This window comes from Lingula anatina, chromosome 7 (genome assembly GCF_051362555.1).
Source record: "Lingula anatina isolate TDL-2025a chromosome 7, LinAna3.0, whole genome shotgun sequence".
NCBI lineage: Eukaryota > Metazoa > Brachiopoda > Lingulata > Lingulida > Lingulidae > Lingula > Lingula anatina.
Window position 1 is genome coordinate 13,255,584 of NC_141773.1, and position 20,277 is coordinate 13,275,860.

Genomic DNA, 20,277 nt, shown 5'->3' on the forward strand with positions numbered 1-20,277 from the left:
GAGAGAGGGGACCGGCCAGATATGTAGATAGTTTTTCTCGAATATTGGTCATTTGGCAAGGTTGATGCATTTATATCTACCACTTTAAGGAAAGGAGGGCATATTTTGCATCTTAAAACGCTACAATTTGGCAAAATGGCGGACAGGAAGGCCGAACTGGAGCGCAAGAAGTTGAAGCTCCAACAAATGAGAGAGGAGAAAAAACGAAAAGAGGAGGAAAAAAAGAGGAAAGAGGTGGGGCGGGAATCAAGAAACAGGATCTACAAAGCTGTAAACTGTTCAGTTTTGCTTATCAAGTTTTGTTGACAAGTTTTATGGCCATTTTGTAAAATGTTATGGAAAATGTATAAGTCAGCTAGCAATATGCACGATGAGTCATCTGTCATGTCTGCCTTGTTATTGATTTTTTAATGTGAATATTGTTCGCGGAGGGCTGCGTTATGTTTCTGTTTAGAATTAGTATGATTTTAAGTGGGTTTATACACTTAAGTATTTTTGTCATCTGAAAGAGACCAAATACAAAAACTGTCACTTCTCCACACATAAGATAAAGCACCGGTAACCTATAGACTAATCTAATAATACAATTTATTAATGATTTTATCGGATCGTTCAGATTTAATAATAATAACAACAATAATAATAATAATAATTGCTTTATTTTGATACCAAAATTTTTATTTGTAAATAATAATAATAATTATTATTATTTACAAATAAAAGTGTTGGTATCAAAATAAAGCATTGCATGCATGCTGCAAAGGTTTTTTTTTTTTTTTTTTTTTTTTTTTTTTTTTTTTTTTTTTTTGTAAGCCATACATGAACATGTGTTGCATGCTTTTAAGGCATTCAAATTATATACTTGTTTCTTTTATCTGTTCTGCAGCAAGTAGAGGCAGAGCCATCTGGTAAAGGTGCAGCTCAACCAGAAGACCTCAGAGCAGAAACAGAGCAGATGCTCAAAGATTTGGGAATACCAGGTAAAGGACAAGTGTAGAAAGGCAGTAAGCATTGATTGACATGAATTTACAATCCTAAAATTGTTAAATAAAAGCTGAGAAAGAATGGAAATTTACATTTTAGAAGAGACATGATTTTTTGGTTATTATTTGGCATGTTTTCTCTTTTAAAAATCTATGATATAAGTGTTTTAAACAGGATTGCTTGATCTTTCCTGTGGTTACCTTATCAGTTCCAGTCATGTTAATGATGATATTGGAACCTCTTTAATGCTCTGTGTAAACAAATATTACATCAGTATAATTATACTGTAAATGCAAAATAGACAGACTTTTTCATACAGACCACTTAAATTTACAATTAATTCAACAAAAAAAAAAAAAAGGAATGAATGAACAAATAAATATGAAATAAAAATAGAATACGGTCTCCATTTAATTAAATCTGTCTCTCTTTCTATCACCTTACAGCAACAGTGCCATCACAAGCTCCTCAAAAGACAGAACCTGTAACAAGCCGGTCTGTGCCGCAACCTGCCGTAAACGCTGCTGCACCACAAGGTCAACGTCTACCAGCAACGTGAGTTCTTAAAGTATAGAGGTCATTCTACACTGTTAATATGGGCCCATAGCCAGGGGGTTCAGGGAATTGGTCTGGGTAAATTTGATCCATGGACATGAAGGTTTCATGGTTAAAGGTCCATTTTTTTATTTCAGAAAAAGAACTCCCCTTAGAACTAGGTGGCTAAGGGTCTGTAATATTTATTTATTTATTTAATTTTTTAAGTTAAGATAATTCAATTTTTACAAATAAGTGAAAAAAAAATGGGGCAGGGATAAGCATTAAATAAATTACAGGAAATAAATAGTGCTGGTAAACACTGAATTGTGTAACATATACAGAAATATTTATATTACAATGATATTCTTGTCACGTTTTATTTATTTATTTATTTATTTATTTATTCATTTATTTATTTATTTATTTATTTATTTTTTGTCAGCCATACATGAACATTTGTTGCATGATTTTAAGACATACAAATTGAATCTTTGTTTCTTTTCATTCAGTCCTGTCAATCTAGGCATATGCAATCTCACAAAATCATCCATGACACAAAGACACATGCTGCTTTGCTTTATATGAGATTTTTTCTTTTCAGTCCTGTCAAACTAGGCATTTCCAAACTCACCCAGACCACCATCCCACCCAAAGAACACATCACTTATAGCAAGGAGACACAGACCATCAATGATAGCATACATGACAGAGATGGTAAGTGTTGGAACAGATATGTGGCCATTCAAACAAATATATTTTAGACAGATTCTGAGCTTGTGTATATCTTCAACCAGTCTGGATGTTAATTTTCTTAAGATTGAAGAAGTTAAAGTGTTTTAAATAGTGAAAATAATTCAAGTAACTTTTACAAAATAACAAAAGATTTGAATTACTTGGATAAGGTGTCATAAACATTATGCCATGTGTGAAGCTTTCTTGATCAATAATTGAAACTATATTCTGCAAAATGTTATTGTGAATGGTTTATATTTGTTCTTATATTAGTTATTAATCAACATTTTCCTGTGAGTGTTATTTAAATTCGTATAAAGTATGTTTATTTGTTATTCAGTTTTAACAATTCTGTGCATTTTTGAATATTTTTAAATTATTTGTTTGCTTTTGCTTTTCTCTCTGTTTTTTGCATCATAACCCATCCTTACTGATCAATATTATAATACCAACATATCCCATTAACACTATACTGAAAATCCACTTTATATTTCATAATATGGCAATTAAAAACAGAAAAGAAAAATGAACTTTATTGCAAGATTTTTCTATTTTCCTAATTTCATCTTATAAGAAATAACATATTTAGAGTAATGAGACATGCATCACAAAATATTTCCTAAAATATTGAATGCTCAAATAGAGTTCACAGTTGTTAAATCGATATCATGGTATTACCATTCACTATATAATATGAACTTTTTGTCCAAGATTAGTGGTAACCCTTTATATTCCCACAAGCTAATTGTTACCAATAATGAAAACCTGTTTTGCAAACTAAACATTTTTCTGGCTAGGCTGGTGCTATACGTCCCCACTGTACTGTAAAACATAGAAGTCATAACAATGAGAGGGAAACCCCATTAAGTTATCTCCTGTGATGATTCTGCTACAAAGTCTTTAAATATATATAAAATTTCAAGTGATGCTGTTGAATTTCCTTTCTCTCAACTTGAGTTGATAAGCATTTTGAGTTTGTTCAAGTACCCTCAGTTTGAGCAAAAATGTTCCAGGTTGGCCATAAGCTAACATTATAAAAGTATTTCAACTTGTGTTTGATAATTTTCATTTATTACCCTCAGTTTTTTTTTCCTGCTGTCAAGTCTGGTGTGTTCAGACAGGACTAACTATGGTTATTGTCCTAATGTGTGTCCTCAGACAGCCAGGCTACAAACAAACTATTATGTCCTTGGAATCTGGGGATGGTTTCATAAAACTATTGTTTACTGCTTTGATTCCGAAGACTAGAATTATATTAACTTTATGAAACATTTGCTTTTTCTATAGTTTGCTAAAAGTTCCAAAGCTGTTCCCTTGACAGTTTTACGAGTGGTCTAACCCACTAAATAATCGACTAGTGTGATGTTACATTTAGCATCAAGGAATCAAGTTGACTTTGCACAAGTTGCCATGTACCTGGAATTCTGATAAAAAATCCTAAGTCAGCAAGGATAGCTTTGTGAAACCACCACCAGATGTGAAAGTGAGACCTAAATTCTTTTTGAAATATAGTCCTAGTCTGAAAACAAATCTAGTTAAATACAGTTAATACCATAATTACTCTGTCTTTCCAATTGGGGGAAATTGTGAATTTTACAGGTACTGTATTTTTTAAAGTCTAGTTCCTTTAAATTAGAACGTTCCTATTGAGTGGTAGCAAGAAAATAAAAAAAGCAGGCTACTTCATAGTTGTATTCTATGCTGTAAAAGCTCCACAATTGCTACACTGAAATATATATGTTATCTTTTTATTTTGATGAAATTATGTATCTGAAAGTTTGATTATTTTGCTCATTGGAAAGATTGAGTAATTACAGTAAGTTTTATATATTTATATATAAATGATATGCTTATCCTATGCCTTACAAGGGAGAGGACCATGGGATTACTATGGTAAGTAATAGAACATTGGATTATACTGGATAAATATTATGTACATAGACTTTGCTTCTTGTGAGAAATTCACATGTTGCTCATTTCTGTAAAATTGTTTGATTGCATTTTTATTCATGAGAGAATTAGACCAAATATCTCTGGAAATCTTTCAAATATTTTGGTTGTTTTACAACTTGATTTTTTTCTTAAAGGAGAAATGGATGAGGAATACAAATCATAGCTATTTCAGAAAATAATCCTTGCATAATAATTTTATGAATATTTCATTGTAGTACATGAATATGAAAATGATGAAACTAGTTGTTGGTCGGTCTAGTGCTCTCTTTATTCAACTGATGCAATATTCAGAAGCCCAAAATTAACGCACCTTCCAATACTACTCTTACAATAAGTCAAGTTGTCGAAGTAGTTTTTTTTATAAGGCGGGGGAAAACATCTTAAGATTAAAGCAGAGGCATTCCAGGTTGTTGTCTTGTGTATTATTTATAGCAGTTTTTTCACTGAGTATGTGTGGTGTTTGGTTGTGTAGGATTAGTTGACGTTGTTTACTTTATTCTACATTAATATCTGTTTTTGTTTACAAACTGATCTGGTGCTTTCTTGACAACTTATGTGATAGGACAGGTAAAGGGAATTATCTAAATCAGGGTACATAGTAAATGGGAAATGTTTTTTTTTTTTTTTTTTTTTTGGTAAAAGAATAATGATAATCTTTTTTCTAATAAAAATATTTTTATTTTTGTTATCAAAATGAAGTATGTAAGGTATGATAACCAAACTGATACAAGCCCAAAGACTTCTTAACATTTATTTATTTGGGTCATTGATGAAGCGTTAAATATGACACAAAATTTATTTAGAAAAAATTGTAGTTAGAAAATGTTATAAAAATATGTTCAAAAAAGAGATATAAAAAAATCTGTGTCTTTATGTAGATATAGAAAAAGTATGAGTGTGTACATAAAGATTAGTGTAAAAAAGCTCTTGCTGTGAATTCAAAAATGCAATCAAAATTCAATTGCAATTTTCTTCGCATAAGAACTTACACTTTAGTCAATGATTTGTAGATGACCAACTCCATCGCCTCCATCATGTCAGTTCCCCACGCGTCGGTACGTAGGAGAAAGTGTGGTGTTTCATCTGTAAAACTAATGCTTTTCGTAAACAAAGATGGCAAAATTAGTATTGCCTTATATTGAGCCAGCATTACTTGTATGTGCGGGAACAGTATCTTTATAGTGCAATTTTAGTTTTGATTTTGTTTTATTACAAAAGCAGTAAAGTTTGAGTTGCGTTATATTGATAAAGGATAATGTTTAAAAAACTATAATTTTGCTTCTTAAATAGTCCGTTGTCTGTGGGTTGGATTGAGTGTCTCAGGAGTGCTGTGTTTATTGCAAGTGTCTGTGCACAGTTCAGCTTGATCATCCTTTTAAAAAATGGTCCTGTATTTGGAAGGTGCTTCTTAATTTTATCCCCCTTGGTTGCTGCCATGTAACATAAATATATATTCTAAATTATTTTTTTTTTATTGTTTTCATATATTCTTTGATCAATTGTGGGAAATTCGTGAAAACAGACAGAAATATAAGCAATTTAAAAATTGAATTTGACCCAGAATTTGTGGCCCAGATTCCAATACTAATACTGTGCACAGATGCTTGGGCAATACGTTTTAGTATGTTGTGAGAATAGACGCTTGTGTATGATTTTTTTTTTCATGTCAAACTTCTTAAGGTATTATAGAACATGTCAACTGTTGCTCAGTTCTACCAGCAGTATGTGTTGTGAGCTAACATTCATGGTCAATTTTTAAAGCTTCTTTGGATGAAGATTTTATTAAAATCTTACTGTATGTGACTGGCATTTTTACCCCGTAAATCTAAAGATATAATAATGTGCTTTTAACCAAACGTAACTGAGACTGTGTAGCAGGACAAGAAGAATGAAAAGGAGTTATTTAAGAAGTGGTATATCAAAACTGTTGAAAATTTAAAAAAAAAAAATTAATTTACAAAAAATAAAAAAGATAATGTATCATATAAAGATGTATATAAAAGTAAACAAGAGGGGAGCTTATCACATAAAAGATGCAATTTCTTCTCTTCTGTGCTTTCAAAATGATCAGTAGGCTCTCCTAGAGGTCAGGGGTCTCCCCGGGGATTTGGCTCTCCTCGACACAGTTCGGTCTCGCCTCTTTATGGCTCTCCGCACTCTGTTGGGTCGGCACGCTTTGCTTACCCCAACTTGGAGTGGGATGACGAATTTACTTTACAAGGTAGGATGGTTAATCTGAGCTCATGCTAGCATGGACTTTTTTGGCTATCAGCTGAAAAGTTGGCTTTTTGTGATTAAAAAAAAAATTTTTTATGTGATCTGAGTTGAAATCTGGCATTGGTTTTGGCTTTTCTTGAAGATGGCCTAAAGCTGATTGGCCAAAACTAAGATGATGCTGAATGAAGCCCAGCTCTTAGGGAACTTTTTTTTTTCTTTGGAATTGTTGTTCACCCCTCATATGCCAGAATGTTTGTTGTAGTATGCCTAGTTTGACTTGTGAATGAGTGTTCTTTGTGTTCTTGAAGTACAGTAGTCATATTGGGTTTATAATATTTGTTAGATAGGATGAAGTATGAAACAGTGATGCATTTTCTTTTTTGAGTTTGTTAATTCTTTTTTACCTGCATGTTTTTGTGTTTTTTAAGCACAGGTTCTACTCTAAGAAAAATGATGCTCAAAATATAATGGATGCCTGACACAAAAATCGTAGTGAGTTATGTTCTTGACCATATTCAGTTCGATAATCACCAAAAGGCTATCCCGCACAAGAATCTCTTAAAGGGTGACCCATGGTAGTCAACAGTTTTAAAGAGTGGCCATCATGAATCTGGTTTTCTGGGAGAACTGTGCACAAATGTACACTTTACCTCAGAAAGAAAAAAAAATATGTGGGATATATTTGCATTAGGTTTACACAATGGCCATTGACTTAGTGAAGGACCTGTAGAGATAATTTAAAAATTTTTATTATTTGTCCTCTACTTTTCAAAATAGAATTTGAAGTATTTCTAAGCTGGAAGGTTGCGTTAATTTTTTGAGGTGATTTACCTCACATGCAAATTGTGCATGTTAGGTAAAAAAACTGTGTTTTTTAACATTTTATCCTGATTCTAACGATGCTCAGATATATTGTTTTTATTTCCATTCCCAGCTTGATGTTACAGTTACACCTTTTAATAAAAAATATTCCACATAATGCTAAAGATGACTGACGCTGCTCTAAAATTTTTAAACAAAAATGTTTGGCAGTTTTGTCATGGTTTGGCAATTGTATCATGCTAAGTACTCTTATTACAGTTGACATGGTGTGTTTTATCCAAGAAAAAAACATGCATGTCTAAATTGAATGGAGAAATAAGGAATACGGTGGAACACTGAAATTACTGATCGATAACTTTTTTTAGTGCCTTACATAATGCACTGAAACCCTTATAAATATTTTATTTTTTTCTGAAACACTTGTCAGCTTTAATATCTATGTGTGGTGTAATGCATTTCTTATATTCTTCAACTCTTTTGGAACTCCCTGTGCCAGAACTGAAATGCAGTGCATTAGGGTTTCATTAGAATCAGGAAAACTCATCACATTTGATGGAGATTGTATTGATTTTTGTTTCTACTGCTCTGATGATGTAGTACATGACTTTATCGATTGCTGGCAGTAGGAACTGCGGCACAGTATGGCAGTTTATATTTATACACATTTTCCAGTGTAATTATGAGGTTTATATGTATATAATTTGCTATTTGGCAAGAAGAACATTACAAATCTGACCCGACTGAACTGCCATTTGCCTTTGCAAAATAACTAGTCTAAGATCAATTCTTAGCGAAAATAAGCATTGGTTTATTATGTTATAACAGCAGTGGAGATCTATCAGCAATCATTAAAATCATGTGTATTTTATTTGTCACAAAGATGATTATTATTATTATTATTATTATTATTATTATTATTATTATTATTGTTTCTTTTGAACTATCCGGGCTTTTATAACTTTTGTTTTTCATATTTTGCCATTTTAAAACATAATTATGTAACACAGATTCACTTTTGTTGATGTTTCATGATTATGAGTTAATAAACTGGACTGTGTTTTTTATGTTGTATGTTTTTATCCCATCATGTGTTATCCAAACTGTGTGCCTAATATGTGTTGTACAAAGTATGTCATTTGTTTATGGTAGCAATACGGTTGCTCTTTCAGACATTGGTTTTTGGAGGCATAATTTGCATGCTAAAACCAAAGTCTTGTTGCACTTTTATTTCTTGTCATACAATAACAGAATAAACAAATGACACGGTGGGGTATCTCAAAGCTATATTATAATGTATTTATAATTTTGGTGAGATGTACACCTACCAGAGAAATGGAGTGGTGACTTTAAGTATGTCTATGAAGTGTTGACTAAAGTGTTGGCCTATGTCTTCTCTTGTTCAAATATTATTGTTATAGTAAAATGTTTAAGTTAGCCTTTGTCTATAGCAAAACTTTGACTTACATCTTAATTGTTGACCTGCCTCCATAGTAATGTGTTGACCTACATGTACGTGTATACTAGTAGCCAAGTGATGACCTGCACCTATATTTTGTAATTGTTGAATTAAGTTAAACGATCTTAACCTAAAATAATTTAACTTATATTGCTGCATGCTGGCAAATTGTACATAAATTGCACAGCTTTGCTTAATTTCTAATTTCACTTTGCTTTCATTGATTTACTAAATACTGAGAATTTCTGCTTTTTAGTAAGAAAATTGCAGAGTTCTCCAATGTGCTATGTGTAGTAGGGTGTTAGCAATGTACTAAGTTATACCAGAATTTTTTCAATTTACGCATTGTACTATATAATTTTGAAAAAAGTCTGGAATAAGGAAGTACCTTGGTTTCTAAATGTGCTTAGGGAAATTCACATCAGTTTATGTCACTCTGATGACAAACATGTCAGGTTTTGTGCTGTTTGGGTTACAGATGGATATTTTATTAGATGTAAAACTTTGTAACAAAGGTAACACTGGCTCGAGCAAATGAAGGTGCTCTTTAGAATCTGTTCCATAGGTAGCACATCATCTTGCATGTAGTGGTACAGAGTAGACAGAGGGGTCACTCTGCTTTTAGAATTTGTGTATTTTGGCCAATTGCAAGGTTATAGGGAAAATGATTTTTTTTTTCAAAAAAAGTTAAAGCTATTTTGCCAAAAAAAAAAAAAAAAAAGTTCAGTGGCAGAGAGAACCCATGTTTGGCTCATTTTGCACCAAAACTTCTGTGGGATACCAGTGCAGTCATAACTTATATTGGGAAGTACATGATCAAATGAAACAATTCATTCCCAAAAGAAAAATAAGCTAGTAAGTTGGTCTGAAATATTGATGGGACTTGTTAACTGACAGAAGGGATAAAATGCAAATGGAGTCATACATTTACTGCACTTGTACCACCACCATTTTCCTGTTCCTTTAATTTTTTTTTTTTTACTCCTCTTTGTAATTCGGTATACTTTAGGGGTGCGTCTCTCTCTCTTCCTGCTTGCTTTTTCAATGCCAGAGCAAACTTATTATCGTACCATTATCAATGACCTTGAACTCTAGTTCTTACCTTCGACGACAACCATCTAGATGATGACCTCGACATGGAGCCACGTTCTCCGCCTGCGCACGTGCATGGGATGCCCCACGTGGAGATGTTCAAGCCTGCGCAACAGGATGTGCAGCAGAAAGAAGAGAAGAAAGAGGGTAAGTCTCCAACTTAATCTTAAATATTTCATTAACAGACAGAAGTGTATCTTTTTTTACCTGGCCATTTGAAATTGGGATCAGTAGATCGGAAGAATTTATGGTCTGATTTTAGATAGGTCTTTAAATTATTATGATCATATTATGGCCATGCACTGAAAGAAAAAGAAAAATTTGATACTAATTATTTTCCTTTAAAGTGCTTGTTTTAACTAAATAACAAATATTTCTTTTCACATTCACATGCATCTATGAACAGATTAATACATGGGTACAAATATTTATGCACAAATTGATACACGGTCACAAACATTAATGTAAAGGTTTATACATGGTCGCAAACATAATGCACAGATTAATACATGGACACAAACATAATGCACAGATTAATACATGGACACAAACATAATGCACAGATTAATACACGGGCAAAAAAAAAACAACAGATTCACGTTTTAATAATATGCCGCATGTATTAATATTATTATTATTATGTTCACTAAATCAGAAGATGTCAAATGAGCATGAGTATATTAATTTATTTCTATGAATATTTTATGCTCACAATAGAGAGAAGAAAAGGTTAGTTGAAATGTTTTAGGTCCTGAGTAATTAAAAAAAAGGTTTTAGAGTTGAAAATCTGTAGATTAATGTTGCATAAAGATAAATATACAGGCATTGAAGTCTTTTTTCTTTGAAAAATTCCATCATCAGTTACTTTAAAACTTAGGTTGGTTTTAGGTCTTATTACTATTCAGCAATAAAGCTAGCCTTCTTTGCACTCAGATATTTTGGGGTAACTTTAATGCCTGTATGATGGGAAACAATTTTTAAAAAGGGGTGGAAGTAATGGGATAGACACTTACAGTGTAAAACTTTGCCTAGTTGTTAGGTCCATAACAATGCCAATTGATATGCTATATGGTAATGTGGACAATTTTAATTTTTTAGAGATGAAAGTCTTCGTATTTATCTGTAAATGCAATTATTTGGGTACTCCCCCTCCCTCCACCACATAAAGTCTCACAACTTTGGCACCAATATTTTCTGAATTTTTTAGTCCCACTTTCATCTCTAAATTTTAAAACTATATATGATGGTGAAGGGTTTGGAAAATGAATAATAATTTGAAAATTGTCATAGTTGAAGCTTTTGGATAATAGCCTAGGGGAAGGTAGTGAATGGAAGGGGCTATGTATAAAATGTCCTTCTTTGGTTATAGTGATTTTATAGTGAAAGAGAAGTACAATTATAATATTCATTTGAAAAGAATTAATGAAGAGCGCTGATGCAGCATTGACATTTAAACTTGAAGACTTACACAGAATGTAAAAAGCAGGTTTGATATTTCATGATATTCTTTCCAAAGACTGTTATAGTCCATGTATAAGAAACTTTAACTGTCATTCTATTTACCACACTTTTTATGATTTGCTATAGTCCGTGAGCTTAGTGAAGAGGAAAAGCAGCAGATTATGATGTCAGAAGACTTCGTGCGATTTTTCGATCGCAGCACCCGCTTAATTGAGCGTGCTTTGGCAGAGGATGTCCCCAATATTTTCGTGGATTATTCAGGCACTGGAGAGGACCAAGAAGGGTGAGGGAACCATGGGATATTTTCTTAAATATGTCATGATAAGCATTAGTAAATATCATATTCTTTACTGAGAAAAATTTGTTCTGTATACTTCAGAGGCTTTCTCATATTTCAGAAACACCATTTCTGCCATGATAGCAATTTTGATAAAAATCTAAGACTCAATCTAGACTCAGCATGGGTACAAAATGTGAAAAGAAAAATTGGGTGGAGTGGGGTGGGGGGGTATTCCATTTGTTTTAAAGAGGTAATATCCTGAAAAACAACACTTATATTACATTGCATTATGTGGGTATTTTGCCATTCATGTATTTTACAAATTGCACATGCATTCACTCACACACACACACACACACACACACACACACACACACACACACACACACACACACACACAGGTTAATTATTGTTGATGACTTTGTTGTTTCAGGGATGCGCAGGGAGGAGTGAGACTCAAGATCAGCAGAGAGTTCTATGATGAGAGGTGGTCAAAGCACCGGTCAGTCACATGCTTGGACTGGTCAACACAGGTAAGAGATCACCCATATTTTGGTCAGAATGAATAACCATATTGTTAATAAAGTATTTTTTGGAAAAACAATACAGCATTTTGCTGACAATAACAAATTTTCTTCAAAGGTTAGCAGCTTTCTTTGCAGCAATTTATGAACCAAAGTCTGTTACATTCCTTAGCCTTTGTTTTTTGTTTCTCATCATTAAAATGAACTTCAGAATCTGAATTCTTATTCCTCAGAACCTTGAAGTTCTTGTTGCCTTTTATAACACAAATTATTAAGATACTGCATGATCTAGATGACATCTGTACATTTGTCAGGTTTACTGTCCTATTTGTAATTTTCTCTCTTTCCCCTGTTCACTCCACAGCATGAATGAAGAAACTGCATGATCTTCATGAATGAAGAAACTGCATGATCTACATCTGTACTTTTGTCAGGCTTACTGCCCCATTTGTAATTTTCTCTCTTTCCCCTGTTCACTCCACTGCATGAATGAAGAAACTGTGATCTTCATCTGTGCATTTGTCAGGTTTACTGTCCAATTTGTAATTTTCTTTCTTTCCTCCATAGTACCCAGAGCTTCTGGTTGCCTCCTACAACATGAATGAAGATGCTCCACATGACCCGGACGGTGTCTGTTTGTGGTGGAACAAAAACTTCAAGAAAACAACTCCAGAGTACATCTTCCACTGTCAGGTGAGCTGGATATAAGAACCTACCAGTGCTTTGTTAAGAGTCTGTAGCACCAGAGAAACTCCTCCTCATTGACCTATCAAAATATGTGTGTGTGTGTGCGCACGCATGTGTGTGTGCGTGCATGCATGTAAGAAAATTTCGTACTGTGTCATAGCAAACTCTGTGAACATTCAATATTGGATCACAGACTAATGCTCCTTGGTTACTTGTTCACAGTTAACAACAGAGATGCTAGATAGCTTAGAAAAACTGATTTTTAATTTTTTTTATGATTTTCATGAAAACCAGCTTAACTTTGAGCAATATTTTTTGGTCTCTTTTACTTTCAGTCTGCAGTAAACTCGATATGTTTTGCCCGATTCCACCCTAACCTGGTGATAGGTGGGACATACTCGGGACAGATAGTGCTGTGGGACAACCGTAGCAACAAGAGGACACCTGTTCAGAGGACACCCCTCTCTGCAGTGGCACATACAGTGAGTAAAGTGTGGATAGCAGTATATAATAATATAATTTAGTCCTCTGATAGGGAAGTGCTAAATCTGAATAAATCTAGATGTTGTTTTTGTTCTCATGACATTTTTTATGACACAAACAAAATTCATGATTATGAAAATGAAATGATGATAAGCTAGAAACAGAAACAAGTGCATTGAGATTTAATGAGATTTGTAATATTTGAACTCTCTAAAATTTTAGTACAGCTGGTACGCTTTTATGGTATATAATGGGCAGTAAGGCATGTAAGGCTAGAGAAAAAAATCTCAACTCAGTGTTGCCCATTATGTGGCACATTTGTCAACCAGGATTCTATTTTAAAATGTATTTCTCTCAAGTACTATCTTTCCGCTGTCTTTCCAGCATCCAGTGTACTGTGTCAATGTGGTCGGCACCCAGAACGCACACAACTTGATCAGTGTGTCCACAGATGGTAAAATTTGCTCCTGGAGTCTTGATATGTTGTCACAGCCCCAGGTATATCAGTTAAACTTATCTACTTATCTCATGTTTATAATCTATGCATTTTTTTTACTGAACTGTTACAGTACTATGTTCATGTTGCTAGTAGTTTTAAGATGAAAAATCTAGTCAGGTAGCTGAAAATTTTAGCCATGTGGAGTTTTATTTTTAGCATGTGTATTAGTTCTGATTTTCTGTAGATGAGAAATATAAAACAAAAAAAATGCCATGTGTTATGAAATTGTGCTAGTCATTGATTTAATGTTGTGTTTATTACAGGACAGTATGGAGCTACAACACAAGCAGACCAGAAATGTTGCGGCCACCTGTATGTCCTTCCTGTCCAGTGATGTGAATAATTTCATTGTGGGCAGTGAGGAGGGGGCAGTTTATACTGCATGTAGACATGGAAGGTAAAGAATAATGAGAGAGAAGTTTGCTCAGGTGGCATTGTGCTGTATGAAAAAGAATGAGACTAGAAGGAGAAAAATATTTAATTGAAAGCAGGGTTTATGGTGAAGTATTTTATTTAAAAAAAAAAAAAGGAACTGAAATGAGAAGCACCATTTTTAAGTACTATGTGCATATAAGTTTATTTTAGGTCAAATTTTCTAACTTAAGGTATTTCATTGTGTTGTTGAATGACAGTGGATCCTCTTGCAACTGGTAATTATTAACTAACAAATGGTAAATTTTAGTCTGTGATGACCAAACACTGCGCAAAATTTAAGAGTTCCATGTTGACGAGTTCTGAGTGCTTGTGTCTTGTTGAGCTCCATGGTTCTCAGTGTTAACACAGTGGTTCTGAGGCTGTTGTAGGCTGTAGTGACTTTACCATAAGAACATGAGCATTTCATGGAAAAAAATTAAGAAAATGAGCAAAAGAGAACTTAATTGATAAGCCTTTAAATTTACTCCTTAAGCTTGTAAAAAAAGTCCTGTTACTTATCACATGGTATTTTAGATTGTTCAAAGTATTCCATTTATCCAAAAACGTTATCTTTTTATTCTGTCTACAATAACTGTGACACTTAATGTTAAGTGTAACTTTTTGCTACAAAATGATATATGTTAAATTGTGAAAGCATTCATTTTAATATACTTTAACTTATTTTGATAAAACTTCAAACTACTACTACTGCTATAGTAACTACTACTACTACTACAGTAGCTACAAATAATTATAAAAATATTTTAAAATAATACATGTAAGAATAGTAATATGAGAGATACTGAAGTAAATGACCTGTGTTTTCCAGCAAAGCAGGTATAGGTGAGATGTTTGAGGAGTGTCACCAGGGTCCTGTCACTGGGATAGACTGTCACTCTGTCCAGGGAGCCATTGACTTCTCCCAGCTCTTCCTTACTTCCTCCTTTGACTGGACAGTGAAACTGTGGAGTGCAAGGGTAAGTGCATGTGATATTTGAAACAGTGCAAACAAGAGCTTTTTCCACGGAAATGCAGAGTTTTTTAAATTCAATTCTGATAATTCCTGAGGTTCTTCTAGATTCGTCATGATAAATGTTCATAGTTTTTTTTTTTTTTTTTTTTTTTTTTTTTTTTTAACCTAGATTCATGTCTGACAGTGGTATTGTTGACAATAAGACAGTTACATTAAAGGACTTGTTTGAATTTAGAAAAATCTTTCATTTGTCCTAAAGTTTGTATTGTGTTAAATGAAGTTTTAGATTGGGCAGTAATGCTTTAAGTGCATAGTAATTTTTGATGTAACAGAATCATGATAAAATATATTTTCACTGTTCAAACTGTTTAAAACCAGTATTAAGTATATATTACTATTTATCATTATCAGGAACAAAAGCCCTTGTACTCGTTTGAAGACAATAGTGACTATGTGTATGACGTAGCCTGGTCTCCTATCCACCCTGCTCTCTTTGCCAGTGTGGACGGGATGGGAAGACTGGATCTCTGGAATCTCAATAATGATACAGAGGTCAGTAGGCAGTATATTTAATGTCTATTTATCAGTTAACACATGTCAGATTCAAAGGCTGTTTTTCACACAGGCCCTGCACACATATTCTTGGAAGGATAAGTTGCATTCAGATAGAATGTTTGTCATAACTGAACCCCCTGACATCTTCCCCAAAACATGCAGGCGATGTCTGACAAATGTTTTTTCACACCATTCCCAGCCAACATATTGTAATAAACGTACATCACACCCAAACAATTTATTTCTGTTGGTGGCCAAAGTCACACCTAACACATTCTTGTTATCCTTTTAGGTTCCTACAGCAAGTGTTGTCACAGATCCAACCATAGCCCTGAATAAATGTCGCTGGCACCAAAACGGGCACCAGATTGCAGTAGGAGACGACATGGGCAAGATCTATATATATGACATAGGGGAGGTAGGTGAAGGGAGTGCAGTGAGAAGTGCTTTAAAATTGCTGGAAGTGGTTTTTATGGTGGTTTAGCCATTGTTGCAAAACATTTTTAAAGAAGAGACCATCTTGGTTGCTTATTACAGTTTATTGTTTTATTAATTTAGTTATTGTAGTATTTTCTTTAAATGAAAGTATAAAAGGGTTCGTGAAAAAAAAAAAAAAAGAAAGGTACAGGATACATCAGTATTTTGTGGATAAAGTTTTAAAATTATACATGTTGTCCTGCTGTTTTATAGAAGTCCTATAGAGTGTTTCAGGCAATGTCAGCCTAATACCATTAAACAAAGATCACATTAATATTTATTTACAGACCACAGATTTTAAGTAAGATCATTATTAAGCTTTTTGGATACGTCAGGGAAGAAAAAAACAGTTTTAGAAAATTCCAGGGTGAAAAAATAACATTCTATGCCAATTATAAAGTAATAAAAATTGTTATTTCAGAACATTGCCAATCCCAAGATGGACGAGTGGTCTCGTATGGTGCACACGCTACAGGAGATGAAAGCCAATGCTGCTGACACTGAGGACGACCTGACGAGTCAGACTTCTTCACCCCTGCGATAGCACAGAGAACATTAAATTACTCAACCAAATGTGTATGAAAACTATATATTCCTGTTTGTATTGGATATACACTTTTCTTGTTAATATGAAAACACTTTATGGACCATTGGGCATATATTGTGAGAGTAAAAATGTGTTCAGACCACACAAAAGTTGTAAACCTACTCGAAATCTCATTGCCAAAAGAATTTTCAGGTTCTTCTCATGCTTGTGTAGAAGTAGGCTTAAGCTTGAGGTTAATATAAAATTATTGCAAATCTGAATGGTAAATATGTAAGTCAATTAAAGTGTAATTATTCACTTTCTTCCAATAAGGGATTTTAAATTATTTGTTCTGAAAACATATGTACTGGAATGATTGAAGCAAACATAGGTGTTTTACTAGTGAGCACTAACATTGAATGAAGAAGAAAGTAACTTGCACACATAAAAGCAGGTAAACAAAGTCCCCAGTAAATATGTTGTGTGCAGTGTCCTTCGTGCCAAGTAATGGCTGCCCAGTGTAAAATAGATCTTCCATAACACGAAAAAAGAAGTTTAACTTTTAAGTCTTGGCATTTGCATTCATGGTCAAATACTAATTTTTCAAAGTTTTTCCTCTCAGTGAAATGAAAATAGTAAGAACTGGTGCTGTTCTTTGCATATTGTGTTAATGATTCAGCCTAAAAGCAAATTATTCAGTGGGACAGCTACTCTTTAGAATATATGCCAAAAACGTTAGTTATGAGTAATTTCATTTACCTATAAATCCATAAGAATCAAGGTCAGTATGGTAGTAACTGCCTTAATTAGTTTGAAAATACAAAAAACAGTGAAGTTGTTTGTGCATCCCTGCAGTATATTTATTTAGCAATTTAAAATATACAACTATTGCTGTTTATCATTTTAGCAGTGTATGCTGACAACTTAACTGTGGCAGAATTTAAGTCAGACGTTAACACAAGCTTCACAAAAATGCCAACAAGCTTTGGTGCCTTGTAAAGATGGAAAGGACTCATGATAAGAAGTGGTAAACATATTACCAAAACCTCTGGAAATGTTTAATTGACATTCAGCTTACATTTTGTCATGTAATGACTTCATACAGCAACTTGAGTGCTCAGACCGTGATGTTGGACAAAAAGAAGCTATTTCACACTGAATGTTATTGTGGTTTGCAGCAATGTCACCCATAACTGAACAAAGATAATCTGGCTTATTGCTCACCTTAAGACATTGTTCTTATTTACTGACCTAATAAAAAGAACCACATCTGACAAAGTTGATAAATGGTTTTATTTTCATTATCCTCCAGATGACACATGAAGTTGAGTGAGATAATTGTCTGAATCTATAGAATATTTTGTTATGTGAAAGCCTGCTTTCATGATGTAATGTTTGCCCCATTGTTCTTGTGTATTTACAAACTTTGGCATTAGTCGCAAAATAAAAATGCACCTTTTCTCATAGCAAATATAATACTTTAATTTGAGATTTAAGAGGCACTCTGAATTCTTGAAGTGTCAAATTATTATTTTAGGAATGATGCAAGTACATAACAAGATGCTGATTTTATCACTAATAAAAAAAATCTTGATATTGTTTTAATTGAATAAACATACTAGAAGAGCAATATCATGGAAAAAATTATCTTTACTTTTTTTAAATAAGAAACTGTACCCTTCAAGTAAATATTTTTGAGTATTTTGGCACTTGAAAATTCTGGTTAATATATCTGAATAAAAATAACACCACTACATGTCATCTATAATTCTTAAAAAATCAGGAAAATATACAAAATTCATTATTAAAAAACCAGCAGGATGTTTTCATGTAGTGGAGACATAACTCATTGTGATAACTAATAAAAGTGAGGCAACAATTCTGCAATACAGTAATGTCCAAGCCCTAACTTTTGGTCTATATAAATTTCTGAAATGGCCTAATATTTTTTGCAATTATATCGAAGAAACTAAATTAAAATACAAATAATTTATTTCCAAAAAATGGCACAAAGTATATGCCCACTGGGGTCATCATTTATTGTTCAATTCTCTTTGATGGCATGTACTAAATTCAACTATAACAGCACAATCAATTCAACTATTTAATCTCCCTTTCCAATATTTTCCCCACACCAATTCAATTGGATACAAGACAGAAAAGATAAACATAGCAAACTACTGTTAATAACAGGACACCGGTGATCAATTGTAAGTCAAAACTAAAATCTACATTTGGATGTACTTAAATCTACACAACGAATGTTTTTGTTCCTTAAAATAAAACCATACTTACCAGAAAAAATGTTTTCATTGTGTCACAAAAACAGTAGTCTGTACCAAATAAGATTTTCATTGATTGTCTTTGCACCTTTAAATGTAACAATAAAAATATTTTGTAAAAAAAAGTTCAATAAAATATAACAAAGTTTAATGTTCACACCTTCCTAGATTGCATTTTCTGTGCAATTGTCATAAAATTGAGCAATGCCAATAAAATGTTTTTACCCATAACTTGCATGCAGAAACTAAACACTGCAATACACCTTTTATCTTGCTCTAACTTATTTTGTTTAAAGCAAGAAGCAGAAAATAACACCAAAATCATAAGTTTCAACATAAAAATATATTGCCCAGGAACTACAAAATATTTTGCTATGAGACATAAAGCTAGGCCCTTTTCACACATACTTATTTTTTCGCAATTTTTTCAGAGATTGATAACTTATTGCCTGTTGTGAGTAATTTTGATTGGCCCTCACAGTCGGAGGCAAACTTTGGAGAATTGGTGCAAACCACCCTGTATAGATTATTTCATGTAAGGACCAGTCAAAACATTGCAATACAGATAAGTGTATTACTTGATGTAAAAAGGACCTCAGACCTAAGTCACTGCTGATTATATCATGCTAGTACAATCAAAGTGTTTATTCTTTTCAGCAACTAATTCTATCTATATTATGAATCTCATTAGCATACACACTCTGTGACAATTCTTCTGTTTCACTCTCTACCCAAACAGTCTCCAAATGGAATCGGAGAATTGCCCATCAGATAATAAGTCAGTAAACTGCATTCCATATATCTTCGCATAATCCTGTACAAAATTGCTTCTGGTTTTATAACAAACAGTTTGGTATTATCAAATACTACAATTAAGTCCTGGGTTTTCCAATGCTCAAAAGAGAGGACCTCTGCTGTACAAAGTCACACCGTTTAAATTCCCTTCAGATTTAGTATCAACATTCAGAATTTGGAGCACTTCCACTGTAAAGATTCGCATTTCCATGGTGACCATTAGAGACTTTGGACTCCTCTTGAAAAACAGGGTTATCTGTACCCTCTGAACTGCTGCCATGGTTACCATTCTGTTTTAGGCTGGTAAGAATCCCATTGTCATGACTACTGGTTGCTAAGTCACCATTTATTCTTACACGATCATTATCTTTCTCATATGCAGCATTGTCAAATGAAGTGAAGGGAATGTTCAGTTTAGCATTGCGACAGACGACGAAAAAAACAACAGCACCTATTACTGCTACCACCACTACCGCCGCCAAGGTGAGTCCAATAATAAGAGGAAGTGAGGAGGATGATGTACCTTTA

The 20,277-nt window shown here is 33.3% G+C and overlaps 2 protein-coding genes across 9 annotated transcripts in view; one reads left to right on the forward strand and one right to left on the reverse strand.

The window, feature by feature from the left end:
* Positions 1–65: 65 nt before the first annotated feature.
* Positions 66–17,959, forward strand: LOC106152239 (cytoplasmic dynein 1 intermediate chain 2). Of its 3 annotated transcripts, XM_087018396.1 has the most exons (16): positions 66–234; positions 887–980; positions 1,431–1,539; positions 2,123–2,235; positions 9,797–9,940; positions 11,381–11,537; positions 11,968–12,067; positions 12,626–12,751; positions 13,081–13,227; positions 13,613–13,726; positions 13,991–14,124; positions 14,971–15,118; positions 15,526–15,666; positions 15,962–16,087; positions 16,568–16,722; positions 17,580–17,959. In XM_087018396.1, the coding sequence occupies exons 1-15, from the start codon at positions 136–138 to the stop codon at positions 16,688–16,690; spliced, it is 1,875 nt and encodes a 624-aa protein (XP_086874522.1). In that variant the 5' UTR covers positions 66–135; the 3' UTR covers positions 16,691–16,722; positions 17,580–17,959. The 3 variants fall into 3 exon arrangements, with proteins under 3 accessions (XP_086874522.1, XP_086874521.1, XP_086874523.1); XM_087018395.1 differs by having other exon boundaries at positions 16,568–17,959; XM_087018397.1 differs by having other exon boundaries at positions 9,824–9,940; positions 16,568–17,959.
* The window catches only part of LOC106165881 (macrophage mannose receptor 1), a 39,541-nt gene continuing 37,207 nt past the window's right edge, over positions 17,944–20,277 (reverse strand). For all 6 annotated transcript variants that reach the window (XM_087018389.1, XM_087018392.1, XM_087018394.1 and 3 more), the window contains one exon: positions 17,944–20,272. In XM_087018389.1, the coding sequence (XP_086874515.1) occupies positions 19,911–20,272 (362 nt within the window). In that variant the 3' untranslated portion in view covers positions 17,944–19,910. The remainder of the gene's footprint in view (positions 20,273–20,277) is intronic.

What these genes read in the sequence shown, in the direction of transcription:
- LOC106152239 (XM_087018395.1), top strand. Translation starts at nt 136, where the DNA reads ATGGCGGACAGGAAGGCCGAACTGGAGCGCAAGAAGTTGAAGCTCCAA. An exon ending in ACTGGAGAGGACCAAGAAGG is followed by an intron (nt 11,538 to 11,967) that starts GTGAGGGAACCA and finishes TTGTTGTTTCAG; the next exon opens with GGATGCGCAGGGAGGAGTGA. An exon ending in GCTTGGACTGGTCAACACAG is followed by an intron (nt 12,068 to 12,625) that starts GTAAGAGATCAC and finishes TTTCCTCCATAG; the next exon opens with TACCCAGAGCTTCTGGTTGC.